We start from the raw sequence: 17492 nt of genomic DNA, 5'->3' as shown, positions 1-17492 counted from the left end.
CAGGGTTATTTTTTTCTAGTTGCAGCCCTATTAAAAGAATTCTTATTAACCAGTGATAAGCAATTAAAATATCGTTATCTTGTTCAGAAAATGCTTCACCTTTGGATTAAGCAGCTATCAATTAATAGACTCAGACTGGTTGGTTCAGTTTTAATTGGAAGAGGCCTATTTTTAAGGCATTAATACCTTAAAAAAAGTATTGAAATCTTCAATATTCTACATTAGTTGATTATTTATCAATTGCTATAGTTTTTTCTTCTTCTTGTTATTATAAATCCTTTTTCTGTAAATAAATGTCCTAGCAATTTAAAAATTTTAATGGCCTTATACTGCATAACAAACAAACAAACCAAAAATGTTTATATCATATGAATTTTGTGAATGATTTTTTAACATAACTTAAAAAATAAATATAAAGTAGTTATTAGCAGTCAACTGAAATATTATATTAGAAATAAATATGCTGCTTTTTTATATATTAGCTTATGATATATTGTACTATTTTTTTAAATTAATTTGTTTTAAATTTTTTATTTATTTGATTTAGTAGATCAGTTTGGATGAATGTAGTTTGTCTCATTTATTTTTATATTGATAGCAAAGATGCTATTTTAATGTAATAGTTAAATGTAAAATTTTAATTCTAGCATTCTTTTTAAACTTTCTGTTTCTTTATTAATAAACAAAATGACTGATTAGAAATGATTTTGTTTGTGGCATTATTTAAATTAAATTTAAAAACATTTTGCTGCTAACTTCATGAATTATTTTTATGAACTGGAATATGGAAATTCTCCTTATTTTAAATATTGAAATTTTTTATTCATTCTTCTTTTTATAGGTATGTGAATGGCCACTATAGAGTTGGATTATTTGCTCTACGTGATATTTTCCCAAATACAGAACTCTGTTATGATTACAATTTCATTAATTATAATCTTGAAACCCAGGTAAATGTTTTATGTTTGCAAGATGATTTTTATAAATGACATGAATTGAATACTTTTTATTTGTACAGTGCCATTATAGCATTTCAAGAGGGTGTGTAGTGTCATGAAAAGTGCTTAAAAAGTTCTTAAATTTGAAAACTATTTTTAAGCACCTTAAAAGTACTTAATTTTCTGAAAAAGTCCTTAAAATTACTTAATTTTCTCGTGAAGGGAAGAAAGCATTTTGTTTTGTTTCCCCATAAGTTGTAAATGACAATTCGAAATCATGGTCATCGGATGTATCAAAAAAAGAAAACCAACAAAAGGGAAAATTCTAAGAATTATTCCAAGGGTTCCAGCACTTATTAAGATAATGCTTGATGATTCTTTTTTTTATCCCATCCCTTTCTTTTTTGCACCCCCTCTTTTCGATTTTTTCCTCCTCCCTTTTTCTTCAACAATGTGCATTGCCATTTATTAAAATACTGGAATAATTATCTGGAAAAGGCAGAGCGAAATGTGTACTATGCCATACTTCACTTGAACGACCTACTACAGGTATTCAACTGTACTATATTGAATTGTTATAAATTGTGGTACATAATTACGTTAATCAATAACTTAAAATCGAGTATAATGAAATTTTAACTTGACCTGTTAATTTTTTTTGACTAATTTAAAAAAGGAACTGCTGTATCTGGTACTTAAATATTTGTAAAGAAATTTTTTTTAAAGTTTTTGTTGGAATTTTTTGCAGGATTTAGGTTTTATCATTTTATATTTCTTTTTTTTATATATAAAGTCTTGTCATGAGCAATGCCCAGCATTAAGCCATTGTAGTTAGAGTATGTAGTTTGGGAAATTATTTTTGGGGCATTAGAGGCACACTAAGAACAGATTTCTCAAACTTTTTATTCGAAGTTTAATTAAAAAATAGAATTTTAACCGTTTTAAAGGTAAAAAAAAGAAAACCTTTTGAATAAATAAATATTAAAGAGAAGCATGTATTTTAAGTCGATTGCTTATACATTTTTAGTTTTGAACCATTTCTAATTTTATTCATTGTAATGTTTTTTAATATTATATTCAAAACAAAATTACGGTTATGATCTGAATCATTAGCTGGTGCAGTTTATTCTACAAAAGGTTCTTGTGCTAAAATAATACAACATCAATCAATTGATGTTAATTGATTGCATAGTATGGCTTTATAACTTTAAATATAGCCACGTTAACTAAAAGAAAACTAGATAAGTGGAATTTGACACTTTGTCAGCTCTTCAAAATTTCAATAAGATGGAGATAATTCTCTGGAGTAAATAATCTTATTATTTCTACATATTTCTATATTTATGCATTCTTAATGCTTTCCATACATAGTAATACTACTAATCCTTCCATGAATAAATGTGTTCTTAAAAAGACTATGTTACATATAATTTTTTTTTGCAGCACCATTTACTTTGAAATGCATGGTATGACTGCATGTTTTATGTTTGAAAAAAATTGTGCAGATTTTTGATAACTGTGCCTATTAACTTTGTGTTGCCAGTAATAGCATATCCTAAGGAATTTCAAAATATTAAGCACATTTATCATTGTCGATGTCATGGCTGTATCTAAGAATAATTAAAAAACATTGTAGGGATATTGTATAAAAAAATATTGTATTAAGGATAAAGAGAGAAACTAGCTAAAGAGCTATTAAACTAAGTCAAGAATTCTTTGAAATTAAAAATAAGATGAGAATTGCTACTTTAGAAGCTTATTAGAAAACAGCAAAATGATAGTATAAAAAGTGGCAATAGTAATCTGTAAAAAAAAAAAAAAAAGCTTCTTGAATTTCTTTCATGTTAATCGAAAAAAGCTGTTTGTATAACACATAGATAAAATTTCTTTCTACCTGAGATTGTAATTAACCTATTTTGAAAATTACAAAATAATTAAGAATAAATAGATTATGCTTGATTTGTTTTTTAACATGACTGATATGAACTTTTCTTTCACCCCAGCAATTATGTCGCTGTGGCAGTTCCAAATGCCGTGGTTTTATTGGTGGCCGTTCCCAAAGGCTGAATGGACAAGCCAAGGAGAAAATAAGGCAGGTGAAACAGAGTAAGGCCATTGTAGATTCGAAGAAGGGTCCTGGAAGGCCAAAGAAGAGGAAAGATGAAAGACCTGTAGAGATACAGAAAGAAGTAAGTTATTCTTTCTTTTACTCATAAATAAATTTGCAGATCTAAACTGTGCAAATTATATATTGGGTAATTCATTTTTGTTTTATTTTTAGAATTTTGCATGTTTTAAAATCAGTATTTAAAAAATTATGAGTGAAGAAAAAAAATTATGATATTTTATGTCTTTTTCGTAATTTGATTTTAGAACTGTTTTAGAAAGTTTTTTTTTAAAGTTTAATAGCTAGTAGCTGCTATTTTTTTTTCTGTAATTTTATTTAATTCTCTTATGCATTACTTGATACCTTTGCTTCTCACAGTGAAGCATAATTTTTAAGCATGGAATTGTGACAGATATTATAGTTATTATTTTAATAATGTTACTTGTCCCTCCCACTCATTATATGTACATGAATTATCCTAATGGAGTGAAATCACATGACATTATATTGCTATTAAAAATATAATTCTCCAATTTCATTTATATTTTAACTTTTGTGGTACTTATAATTCACTTTCCTGTTCTTCAAGTAAACTATGCAGACATTGAGATTATGTTAAATTATGATAAAAATTACTATAATTTCCTTAAAAAGGTGATTTTTTTTACAAAAATATTAAATATTTTTTTATTCAAAATTCAATTTTTATTCTTAATTTCTGAACAGTCTTCTTTGTGAAACCACTTCAATTTTGTGTTTAAGCTTATTCTTAGTAAGATTACATTTATTTTTTAAAAATTGCATAATACATGTTTTATTGCTATTTTCATCTTTGAATACAAATTTCTCAAATACTAAATTTTTTTTTTAGAATTTAATGTAATACAGAAGTTTCTATTCAAATTCGGTGTAATAATTTCTTAATATATTCTATAGCTTCTGTACTTTCTTTCTTTTTCATTAATTTAATAATTATTTCATTCATTCATTTGGAAATATCCTGAAGTTATTGTGATGCTTCACAATGAGCAAAAATTTGTAAATTTCAAATTATTTATCAATTTAATCCCAATATTTTAAGACTGGAAAGAAAGCTTCTTTTTTAATTCAGAAACTTGAAATATATTGATTAAGATATCTGCAATTAAATGATTTGAGCAAATCATTTAATTAACTTAAATTAGAAGTTTTTGGCTTTTTACATTTTTTAAAAACAAAACACTTGCATTTAAAAAAAATTAAATTGACATTTAACAGTAATATTTTGGTTCCATTGATATTTTATGCAAAAATTCAAAAGTATTACAAATTTAGTTTTTTCAAGACATTTATCAAAATAGTCAGGTACAAATACAAAACTTACTGACTAAATGTGTAATGAAATTTTCAAATCGGTTGGAATTTCACTACTTTAAAGAGATGTATTTTTCAAAAATTATGCAAAAATATTTGCATTTTAACTAAACTGTTATAACCAAAAAGAAAAATTTTCAATTTTAAAACATGAAAATGAGTATTGTATGATAATATTTTTGATAGTAGACATGGAAAATATTCACTTGATTTTAAATTAATTAACATTTCTTGATTTTAATTAAAATTTCATAAACATTGCCATTAATTATTTCATGCATTGTACTATTCATACTAAATTTGGTAACTTTAATCAAGCAGTGTAGCCTGTAGAATGCAATACAAACACACACACCTGTGTGCATTATTGTTAGAAGAGGTAATTTATTTGTAATTCTTTTCATTCATTAATGTGCAATATCCTATTTATAAGCTATTTACCTTTCTTTTTCATGGTTAAATTGTTGTTATTTCGTCCTCCCACCCCCACCCCCTTTAGATATATATACTTCTATAGTACTTCTTAACTAAATTTTGAATGGAGTTAGCATTTTGAGTTTAAAAAAATTTTTCTATTAATAGAAGGAATTTAAAAGTAATCCTTATTTTTTAAAATATATTTTGCTTTATTTAAAAAATCTTTTTAACATTTATCTACTAAATATTTTTTTAAAATAATTTGTAACTAATTTTTTAATATTAAAAAAATATTTGGAGCTTATATTTGGTTTTATAATTATTTTAATTTTATGCCTTAACATAGTTTAAAAATAATTTAGTGCATCTTCATATTAGATTAAATTGAGGATTAGTAAGTTAATTTCCAGAATAGATGATATTACTTTTGAAATTATTTTTTGAATTGTTATTTTTTCAATTGTAGTTCATAATTATTTGCATTAATAGTATATAAAAAGCTATGAGGGACTGTATCATCAGTGATACATGTTTCTGTGCAACTTGTGACTACAGAAAGAATTTCATCAAATTAAACAGTTTCATTGCATAAAAAGCTTTTGTGACATTTTAAATTAAATTTTGTTTTCATTAATCAGTTACTTTTAAATACTTTTGAATGAATGGTATATATCTAATGCAATATTGCATTATATTGCCTTTCCTAATTTTATCAGATGAGTTGTTACTGACTGTAGTTTTGTGTCGTTTTACAAATTTCTTTTATATATATATGTAATGATATTTTAAAACTAAATTTAATCCTAATTGATTTCCTAAATTTTTGCCTAATTCAGCCCATGTTAAAGTCATTCTAAAATATTCTCTTATTTCCTGATCCTATTCCAATTTTTCTTTATAATTGAACTGAAGTTTTGTAAAAATGATGCGCCATCAGTTCCACGTGCCTAGTGAAAATTATCCCTCTGTTGCCCTTGTCAAAGGTCAACATGGATATTGAATCAACATGTGGCAGAAATATCATGTTATATAAGACGAGGAATAATTTATTTCTCCCCCTTCCCCACTTCTGCTCTTGTCTCACCCTGTGACGGACGTGCCTTGCCCGTGTCTCTGCTTGTAAATATTATGCCTTCCCGGGATGATTTAAAAACGCAAAATGTGTCTTGTATGTTTTCGAACCTGCGTTCCGCTTCACATAAAACAATGCTTACATATATATATCTTTTTATATAATTTTACCAGTGTTGATTACTTATTATTTAGCTTAATATTGAGAAATTTATTTTTTTGGTAAAGAAATTTTGGTAATAAACTTTTAAAATTCTAAAAATGTCTTTAATCTCAGCAATACTTATTACCCAGTAAGATTGTCTTGTAAGAAAGAAAATGAACTTTTGAAAAATTTATGATTGAGAAAAAATTAGTAGTTTGTAAAAAGTCATTCTTCAGTATTTTGAATGTTCAAATGTTTTAGTTACTTGAGAACTGCCAATCAATTGACATTATGAATTTTTAATTTATATTCTTATTCAACTGAAATATATGAATTCGAAAATCTTTCATTTATAACATATAAATTAACTAAGCAAATTATGCAGATTTGCTGCTATTTATTTGCCATTATGAAAATTTCAAATTTTATTTTGTTTTTCATAAACTAAGAAATTATGTTTTATTCTTTATATCTCCTATTGAACTTGCATTAATAAGTGAATGTCCTTCATCTTCCTTTTAGCATATCAAAAACGAGTACCTTCCATATAATCGTCAGTCCTTCACCATTCAGATGAAGCCTATGTCTCATCAACAACGGTGTTATGTACAAAAGCATCACTGCTTTCTGCTCAGGAATTATGAGAAAGTGAAGAAAGCTAAAGACCAAGCGAGAGTAGCAGCAGAAAAGGAGGCTGAAAGAGAAAATGAGCTCAACAATCAAGGTAGTTTGATTTTTAGTTGCCATATTAATAACAGTTTTATATGTTTTGTTCTTTATGGCACTTGTTATAATCAAGCACGCTGACAAAGTCGGTGATTTTGAGTTGAGAGATTTAGCGTCTTTTGTTTCAGGAGTGCCATCTGGGGCCATGAGTACAACTTAGCGACACATATGTCGCAACCCTTTTTACGGAGCAAACTTCAATCATTTATTTCATTCACTCATCCACAGATTGTAATTTAGTCCTGAATCAAAGAACGATCACTTCTGAAACAATACTCCCAGTGGTATTATGTAAATCAACAAGAGCAAAATTGAAATCAGCTGCCCAGGATACCCTCTCAATCTTCAAGTGCTGGATCGACAAATATAATCTTCAAATTTCTGTAGAAAAATCATGCAATATCTTGATAAGCAAATTAGTCAACGGGCGAACAATTAAATGGAATAACATGACAATCAAACACCAGCAATCTTTAAAATATCTCGGCGTTACCATTGATAATAAGCTTAACTGGATCCCTCACCTCCTCAATATGAAAACGAAGGTGACTCTCTTATATCAAAATCTCAACAGAATTGCTGGCTCTACATGGAGACTGAAAAACGAATTCAGGCACCATCTCTATTTCACCGTTGCCGAGAGAATGATCCTACATTTAGCTTCAGCTTGGGCCTATTCTCTCTCATCCTATCAACAAAGAATTCTAAGCCCGATGTAGAGAAAAATTTTCCTGAGTATTTCTGGAGCATTCCGAACAACATCTATGGCAGTACTACAAATTATCGAAGAAATTCTTCCACTTCACATCAAAGCGCAAGCTGAAGCAACCTATGTAAGAGTAAATCGTCTTCAATTATCTAGCCATTTTCAGAATATAACATTCCAATGAGAAGTTCGAGATGAAATGCTCTCATACAAAAATCTGTCCTCTCAGATTTTCTTCTTCCTCAGTGGCTTGGCAAACTGAACGAAAAGAATTCTGTCTTTCAGACCGAGCTGCTGGCCATTAAGAAAGCATGTAATTGGGCTAGCAAATTCGATCACAATGCTAAAATATGGAGCAATAATGAATCCAGTTTAAAAGTGATCTGCTCATTTTCCACCTGAAGCCCAATTGTACAGAAAATTCAAGCCATTCTGCTCTGCCAACCTTCTCTTAAGTTAAAATGGGTTAAAGCACATTGTTAAAATTTCTTCTTATGAAGTGACGAGTAGCATTGGCTGCATCTAATTATGAAGAAACTAATATCACGCAGTGGTCTAAAAGTTCATCTAATCGCATACTAATACTACTTACGATGCAAAGGATTCAAAAGTTCATTGATTGGAGATCAACATCCTTTTAAAAACATCAACGGGATTTATTCATTAAGGTTCAACAGAAAATATAAAATCAAGAAGTTACTTTAACAAAATTTTAAAAGCACAGAAAGTATTATATTGCCTATTCTCAGACATTTCTGAAACTCGTAGCAAACAAACGTCGCTAGAGCGAAAAGCAAGCCAGAGAGCGGGAGAATGGATTCGGATATATCCTTACAAAAGCTGGCATCCGCTTTTATATGATCTCATGGCGATCACGTGATTGATTTACATGTACATACAGATTTACATTTGCATATTGCACAGTAGTTACGACTCGAATCAGAAATACCGAAATCTTATGCTAATTAGTCAGATGATTGCATCTAAATAGTTTAATCTTAGACAATATTAAATTAGCACGAGATTATGATAATTTATTATTTACGAGAGGAATATGTTTAAAGATTAAAAGAAACAAATTCTCAAGAAAGAACAGAAGCAAACTATGCTTTTGTTTATGTAGGCATTTTCACGTACATTTCGAACTTTGGCTAGGAAAACTAACCGAAAAAGGTAATAATAATTACGATTAAATTCTTTTTCTTAACACACATGTGGGGCACAACGGAAACACGGCTGCAGATTCCTTAGCCAAACAGGCTGTTTCTACAGGTATGCCCATTCAATACCCAGCTCTATTATCTTAAAATTATTCTAAATAAATTGAGCCTACATTGATGGCAAGAAGAATGGAACAATGTCTCAACTGGCAGAAATATCTATCAAATCATCTCCAAAGTCTCCCTTAACCCATCATCTTGGAACAGGCTTGACATTATCTTTACAACTGGCCATGGCTCTTTCCCTTCGTATTTCAAGCAATTCAATATTAAAGGATCGAATCAATGTGGCTGCGGTGAAGTAGGCAATCCCCTTCATTATGCCACCAGTTGCCCTCTCACCACATCTTTCTATTAAAAAAAAATCCACCCATGACCTAGAAAATATCTGATGGATGAACGTTATTATGGGAAACAAGATGTCCAAGGTCAAAATTAAATCTTGTATGGCTCCTACAAGACAATGAGGAATTGATCTTCCCAGACCTAAGCCCTGTATAACTTTTTGTCTCGTATTTCAACCAAACTCTTCTCCAGAATTTATTGACTTCAATAGATTTCATCTACTCATATTCCGCACCGACCACCCCCTTCATCATCATAATATTGTATATAATTACTTTCTCTGTGTAACGTATGTTTTTTTTTCTTTCTTGATAAATATTTCCACATATCCTTTAAATCGACAGGGAATCATATAGATTCCAAATTCGGATATATTCTGTGGCGAAAGAAAGAAAGTGGTATTGTGTGGACTTTGTGGCCACGGCAAATTTATATGTGCACCAGCTACTTTGTACATGGAGAATCTTCAGCCGGTGTGGTTCGAACTCACAACCTAAGGGATGCGAGTTCAGCACCCTAACAACCAGGCTATCCCAGCGTTCATATGTTGTGAAGTTATGATGAATAGCCACCAAGTTGTGCAGTTCTATTATTATGTATTAGGTAAAAGTGATGTGAATGAAAATATATGAAGAAGTGAAGACTATTTAGTGAGTTCTTTTAATTTTGAATCTTATGACCCTGTTTATGAATAATATTCCTCCATTGCAGATAAAAACAAAGTTCAACAAAATCTTATATTTGGGACACAATTTTAAGTATAAATATTTTTGGGAATCCAGTTTGATACACGGAAATAATAGCATTTCAGGCAGATGAAAAAAGAGTTAACAATTTAATTTTGATAAATTCTTTTATTAAATAAGTGATAGTATATAATTTCTCTTAACACTGTTAATGCTGAACTTATTTTTATTGATTTCAATAAAATTCTTTTAAATTTATACTAAAAAAACCTGGATAGGATAACTGCATTGATTTCAATAAAATTCTTTTAAATTTATATTTAAAAACCAAGATAAGATAACTGCAAAGTAAAATCTCATTCATATTTTTTTTTATTTGGCTTTCTGTAGAGAATATAAGTTTTTTATAAGTATAAGTTTTTTATAAAAATGATATAAAAAATTTCAAAATGTATAGAAGTATAAAAATAAATAAGTATAAAGTCCTTTTGAATTTTGTGCATTTGCTTTGATCATAAATGAAAAAGAGTGTGTGGTAGGTGGGGATATATGCTTCAAAATGATGATTCTTTGACTTCAAAATCTATTTAATGGGTGAAGTATGCCATTTAAAACTTCTTTAGGAATTTAGGAATAAATTTTTACTTGTTAAACAGAAAAAAAGAAAGAAAGAAACAATTATATATATGATGGGAAGCTAGCTATGGAAGTAAAATGTAACACAATTTTACATGATAATTATCATTTAAATAGAATGCTTGGCACAATTAGGTTAGTTAGAATATAATATTAATTCATGTGCTGTTTTCAGAATAGAAGAACAATAAATAAAACTTTTTTTATCGAAACTTTAGTAAAAAAAATTTTTAAATAGAAAAGTATAGTGTAGATTACTGTAAATCTATTAATCTAACTATTTATCTTTTTCAGATGTACTAAAAATTTTTTTCACTTATTATATGCAGTTTATCTTGTTATTCTTACAGTACATAAGATATTTCTATATTCTGTATGTTGTATTGTTAACATGTTCTGAAAGTAATTAATTTCAAATTTAAAACCAGACAATGCATAATCTGCTTCTAAGTTTGAAGTATTTCATAACATTTTAAAAGTATTTGCATTGCTGTTATCTTGATATTGATACAATATTTTTTAGCTTAACTACGTCATACTTACTCATTTGTAATAAAATTGCATTTATTTTGGAAAATGAGTAAAAATGTTTTAATTCTGTTTGTGAAATTTTCAGATGCATTTCATGCTCAATTCACTGCCTTGAATACATCGAGATCTGTTAAAACAAGGTAATCTATCTTTTCTCCCTTTTTATTGTTAAATGTGGCTGATATTTTTGTAGTTCTGTATTCTTTTTATTTTTGTAATAATATAGTATAAAATAATTTTCTACCATTTTTTTTGGACTCATTTAACTATAAAAAATATTTGTTCTTATAGAAGATTAGCAAATGCTGAGGAGAATACAGAATTAGCCAAAACTGCCAAATTAGCTCAAGTTTTCAAGGATATTTTTACTGCAGTTACTTCTTGTAAAGGTAAATTCTTTGCTAAATTTGATATATATTGAGCTAATTGAACAGCAATGAGTACACAAAATTTTCACATTGCATTTAAGATGTATAATATTGCATGCAAAGTCGGAATTTTTAAGAATTCTTTATTGATTTATTTATAAGGGGAGGGGGGGGGGACTGATTATGAATCTGGTATATTTGTGTGCATGTGAGTGAGAGAGAGAGGATTCAGATGGTTTCTACCTATATCGTCGGTTTATACCTGAATGGACCAAATCAAAGGAAAAAGATAATTTATTTAATGTATATTTTTATTTAAAAATATAATTATATCAGGAAAAAGCATATGTATTGATATCGATATACTATGAGTATACAATATTTGCTGTACAATTATTTTTGTGCATAATTTTTATCTTTTTCAGAGATGATATTTTAATACAAGAACATCCTAACTTTTTATTTATTGATTACCTTTAGGTTTGGTAAAAAAGCTTATTTTTAAGGTTAAAGCATTCATTGTATGTTTTAACTGTAGGCTGCTTCATTTATGTGTTACAGTTAACTTAAATATCCAATTTTAATTCGTTGAAAAATGCATCATTATTCTAATTTAAAAAATAATTATACATGATAAAAAAAAATAGTCTTCCTTAAATCTCGGATTTTAAAATCATTTTGCATAATTTTTTTACTAGTTGAATGTAATTCCTAATCCATTAACTTCATCAGATGTAAAATATTTGGTGTATTTTTATTGCTTATAAATCGTTTTGAATACTAATATCTTGTATTTTAATGTCCATTTTTTTTTTCTCTTTTGTAGCAGTTAATATTTTCATTTTATTAAAAATGAAATAAGTTGCAAAACTAAAATTGACATAGTTAGAATAAAGTTATTAATGTGATGGATGAACTAGCTGGCTGCCAGAAATAGCTTGTTATGAAATAAACTTTATTTATAATCCCATTAAGAAGATAATTAAATGAATTTGCGGTATGTTAAATTATTTTGTAGAATTAGTCAAGACATTTATCATTGTTACTTAATCATTAAAAATCTGCTAATCTAATTAGAATTTTTTCTTGAATATGAATTTAAATGAAGTATTAAAGTATGAGTATTAATGATTTTGAATGTTTGTGATTTGTTATTGCATATAATTGAAATAACTGCTTGATTTTTCTATGAAATTAGCAATCCTTTAATTGTTTAATGAATATCCTGATCTAATTCATAAGATTTCTATCCTGATTTCTTTGGAGAATGAGAACTGAACTATGTAAATAAAGCCAATCATAATGTTAAATTGTGTGGTTTTTATAGTTCTTACTTTTGATATTATGATACTGTAACCATTCCAAGTTATTTTTTTTAAGATAGGGGGAAACATTTTATTTCATTGATGTGTTTTTATATCCTCTATTTTAAAAAGCAACAGAAGTCTAACGATCTATGCATTTTTATAATTTAGGTGAAGATGGTGCAACTTTATCCAGTCCTTTCTTCCAGCTGCCCTCTAAAAGAAAGTAAGTGCTCCTATTAGAATTTTTTTAAAAAATTTAATTTTAATTAATTTTTTTGTTATAATTTTCTATCTTTTCCCTGTCATTGTCTGTATAAAAGAGTTTATGAAAACATTGTGTTTCACGTTTTATTTTTTATAATTTACCATGATGAAACATTTATTTTATCCAGACACACCAGAATATAATATTTTAATTATGAGATGTTTGTACAGATTAAATATAATTAAAAGATGGTAGTTTATATATTTACTTAATAGATCATAACAAACTATTAATATAAATATGGTAAATCTGCATGAAACAGCAATTTAAAAATAATTAAATAGTTTTCTTTTATATATATTGTAATTTCAGAATCAAAGAATAATCCTAGTTAGAATTAGATTTTTTTTGTTGCTATTTTTTTTAAAGACAGTTCATTATGCAAGAAAGTTTGAAGAATTAAAATTTAAGCTTAAAATCTAAAATCAATTCAATTGTTCATATTATATGTTTCATTTATGCTTTAAGAAACAAAACAATTAGAAATGAGTGATAAAGCCATAATCAGCTCTGCAATTGAAATGCAAGACTGAATTCTGAAATCAATTTTCTTACAATTAAAGTAATGTTATAATATTTTAATTATCTCTACTATAAAATAAGAAAATTTCTCATTTGTTTTAATTTGTCTGAACATGCTTTTTTGTGACATTAGTAATTTGACTGCTAAATATACATCTAATGAAATAAAATGTTTGAAATAAATCTTTCAGTGAAAGTAAGAGAAATACTAAATAAACACTTATGTTTCGTTGAGATATATTTCAATATAATTGAATGGGAACTGTTTCTAGTATAAGGTAAACTCTTCTATGAAAAATAGTATATTTTCACAGACCATGTTAAAGCATAATGCAAGATACCAGCTTTGGTGCCCAAAATTTTTTGTAAAAATCTATTAAAACAAATGAAGAAGATGTGTAAATAATATGCTTTAGCATTCTTATAGTTAAACATAATTTAGTGTTTATTTTTAGCTGCATTTCCAGAATCGCTTGTGTATTTATAAACATATGTGGCTTGCTATTATAATTTGAAATCTCTGACTAAATTGTTGACTTAGTCTAATTAGAATTTAGGATAATTATAATTTGAGATTAAAAAAAGATATTTCAGTCTATCCAAATTTGAATTTTTAAAATACCTGATTAAGGTGACCCTTTCAATGCCAGTTAATAAGGGAATGAAGTATAATGTTTTTTGATTACCATATTGAATTCTAAGATTTATTTACAAATTTTGTCTAATAATTTTGATTGATTAGAATTTGATATTGTATCAAACTTTGCAAACTGTTAATAAAAAACTTTCTGATTAAGTCCCTTCAATCCATGAACTCCTTTTTGAAATTTTTAACAATATCATACATTAAAATATTAATAATTAACAGCAATTATAGCAATTGGATTTAGACTATTTGCATGTTAAAACTTTTTCTAGTTTTGAAATTTTGTATAAAAATATAAATGAAATTACTTTTTTTTATGATGTTTTTTCATTAAAAGCTGCAAAAAATCTGGACAATATCATCTGTTTCATGTGCAGTTAGCATGCCTGGTTCTGGATGCTGAAACATTTTGATTTTTTTCCCACCCATAAATTGTGAAATTAAAAATGTCAGAGCAATCATTTTATATTTTATTACAGTCAAAATTTTTAAATTCAACTTAACACTTTGTTCATTGATTAGCTCTATTGAATTTTATTAGATATATTATTTTTAGCTTTAGCATTTGGTAATGTATTTTATGCTGATATGCAAAGTCTTCAAAGATCACAATCCCATTTAGGGTCTTAAAAAATATTAATTTTTACATGTCACCTTATTTTGGATTTCTTAGACCTTACAGCAAAAATAACTTGGATAAATATTCTAAGAATATTGTTAGGATTTGTTAAATAGTTATTTTCTGTTGTATATGAAGCTTTATAAAGTAATACTCAAAATTAATATAAAGCTTAAATTTCCATAAAATTCTCTTATAAGTTTTGTTACAAAAACAATTAAAACAAATGTGAAGCAAAATTCCATTAAATTATTTTTTAACTTAGTAAAATAATAAAAAAATGATATCAAATCATCTGAAATTTTTTTAATAGATTAATTTTAAAAAGGATTTAAGGATTTTAAAGTATAGTAAAAAATGAATATATATATATATATATATATATATATATATTTGAAATTTGACTAATGTGTAGTGTAGGCTGACTGACAAAGCTTTAATGAAACAGTATGTTTAATTAAATTACCAAATAAAAAATAAATAGCTATCCACAAACAAAAATGCTGGCTGTTAATAAGCTGGCTATTGATTAACTATGTGATCACAAAATAGTTTTCCACTCAAACGAGTCTGTCTAAAATGTTCAAGAAGCCAGTGATATATTATTGAATTAAATCTATGATTTCTGATAAATATTTTACTAGTTATGTGTTTATGTAAAATGGAATTTAAGAAAAATCTTTTAAACCTTTTTATTTTTAGGAATTCTGATTATTATAACAAGATCAAGTTTCCTATAGATTTTTCTACGATAGAGAAAAATATAATCACTGGCCAGTATAAAAGTGTTGATGCTTTTGAAGATGATTTCCTGAGGTTGTTTGAGAATGCAGAAGTAAGAATAATTTTTGTTTCTTTCACTATAGAGCTACTTTCCGTAAAGTAGCCTTCATTCTGCACATCATTTATGTGCAAGATAATGTATGCAAAATCATTGCTGTTTACGTTTTAGGATTATTATGGAAGGACTTCTGATTTGGGCCACAAGATTTCCCTCCTTCGGAAAGTCTATGATGGTGCTAAAACTGATGCTATGATCCTATTTGAAGACATTTTGGGGGATTCATTTTCATCAGTGTTTGCCTCAAAAGCTGATGGTTTGTTATTTTTATGCTTTCATTCGAATAATGCACTTTTTTTGCTTGTGCATGTGCCTGAGTACTTCCTACAAGGTTTTAGGTTTTGTTCTGTTTAATTATGTTGAATTACATTCATTTCTTATTATGCATAAAAAATGTGAAGCTGTAATATTTTTTTAGAATGAAAAGTTTGTTAACAGTGATAATTATATGTTAAACTTTTTGAAAAATAATTGGTATTTTTCATTAATAAAACTAGACAAAAATTTTCTATGAAATTCATGTAACAGTAACAAAATTATAACAGTGTAATTCTTATATTATGAATCTAAAAATTCTTTAAAATAATGATCAAGTAGTTATATAATTACCTTGAAATAGACATGCAGTATGTGATATAAAAAAAAGTTATAAATTATTTCTAAACTAACCAAGCAGAGTAAATCTTTTGTTTTTGAATTGGTCATATCCATCATTTTTAATTCTCTCTGTAAAATAAAAGATTTGGTATGTGATGCAAATGGAGTAATAAATCTAAGGATCATTTTAAAATGTATAATTGACCACTTTTGTTGTTCTAGGTATATATTTGCTCTAAACATTGGTTCCCCCTCTTTTATTCTGTTTTTTATTGAAAAGATTTATTTGATTTGAACATATATTTAAAAAATGGATTCTTTAATTTTTTTAAAAAAATTTCTATAGACAGAATTAAAAATAAATTATAATATTTCTTTTCTTTCTTTGTAATTTTTCTTTCCCTTCAATTATTTCACGCAATTTTTTTTCTCATCATTTTCTGATTTTTTTAAAAATTATTTGAAGATAATTGAATGCACTGCCTTTTAAATTAAATAGTGATATTGAAATGTTTTATTTATTTTACTGATGTACGTTTTGTACATCAGTAAAAAAGCTAGAAATAGAAATTTGTTTTAAATTGTAATGTTATTTGAAATGTGATCTCCCTTTATGCTATTAATTTCCTTCTCCTCATCTGATATGGGGGAAAAAAAAAATTCTTTTGTTTTGGGAGTGATTATTCTTTCATCATCAACATTAAAATTTTATCCATTGTAATTATATTTTTCAAACTTAAAATATTCCTTTAGTTATATATATATATTCATTATTTTTATGTATAATAGAATCTGCTATGTTTGAAATTATTTTTAACCATCTTCTCAGTAAAAAGTTAGATGAAATTGATTATGCTAATTTTAAGCAAATATAATTTGAAATAGCTTATATTAGTCCTTTTGCTTTACCATTTAACATTAGGTCATGATTCTTTGTGATAAAATATGTTACACAGATTATCTTTTGTTATTAAAAAAAAAATATGTAATTAATAACACTAAAAAGTTTGAAGGTTGAATTGCTTTATTTCTTTCAGAGAATAAAACTGAGGAAGATGATGAAGTCATTCGATGTATCTGCAATATTTATAAGGATGAAGGCTTGATGATTCAATGCGAAAAGTGCTTTGTAAGTCTTTGCTTTCTTAATGAGTTTTCTGTAAATATATTGAGATTCAGAACATATATTTAAAATTAATTACTTTTTTTTACTTTATAGGTGTGGCAGCATTGTGACTGTGTAGGTGTTGATGGCAAAGTGGAGAAATATCTCTGTGAACAGTGCAGTGGTATTGAATTATCAAAGGTACCATTATCATTTCAATTTATTTCATAGAGTTTTGTTTTTCATCGATGGTAATACTTTTGCTGTAATTGTTTTGATTTTTGTTCATTATTCTGATCTACATGTCTTTTTCTAAATTGTCAGTTTAAATTTTTAATTAG

At 26.9% G+C, this 17492-nt stretch overlaps 1 protein-coding gene across 2 annotated transcripts in view; it reads left to right on the top strand.

Annotated features, from left to right (window-relative positions):
- Window positions 1-17492, top strand: part of LOC129957081 (histone-lysine N-methyltransferase ash1-like) — a 64304-nt gene that overhangs the window by 27970 nt on the left and 18842 nt on the right. For both annotated transcript variants that reach the window (XM_056069219.1, XM_056069220.1), the window contains exons 10-19: window positions 842-950; window positions 2942-3127; window positions 6554-6755; window positions 10967-11021; window positions 11173-11270; window positions 12725-12779; window positions 15311-15443; window positions 15561-15705; window positions 17084-17175; window positions 17266-17352. In XM_056069219.1, the coding sequence (XP_055925194.1) occupies window positions 842-950; window positions 2942-3127; window positions 6554-6755; window positions 10967-11021; window positions 11173-11270; window positions 12725-12779; window positions 15311-15443; window positions 15561-15705; window positions 17084-17175; window positions 17266-17352 (1162 nt within the window). The remainder of the gene's footprint in view (window positions 1-841; window positions 951-2941; window positions 3128-6553; window positions 6756-10966; window positions 11022-11172; window positions 11271-12724; window positions 12780-15310; window positions 15444-15560; window positions 15706-17083; window positions 17176-17265; window positions 17353-17492) is intronic.

This window comes from Argiope bruennichi, chromosome 11 (genome assembly GCF_947563725.1).
Source record: "Argiope bruennichi chromosome 11, qqArgBrue1.1, whole genome shotgun sequence".
In the NCBI taxonomy this organism is placed as follows: Eukaryota; Metazoa; Arthropoda; class Arachnida; order Araneae; family Araneidae; genus Argiope; species Argiope bruennichi.
This window is presented reverse-complemented; position numbering and strand designations above follow the sequence as displayed.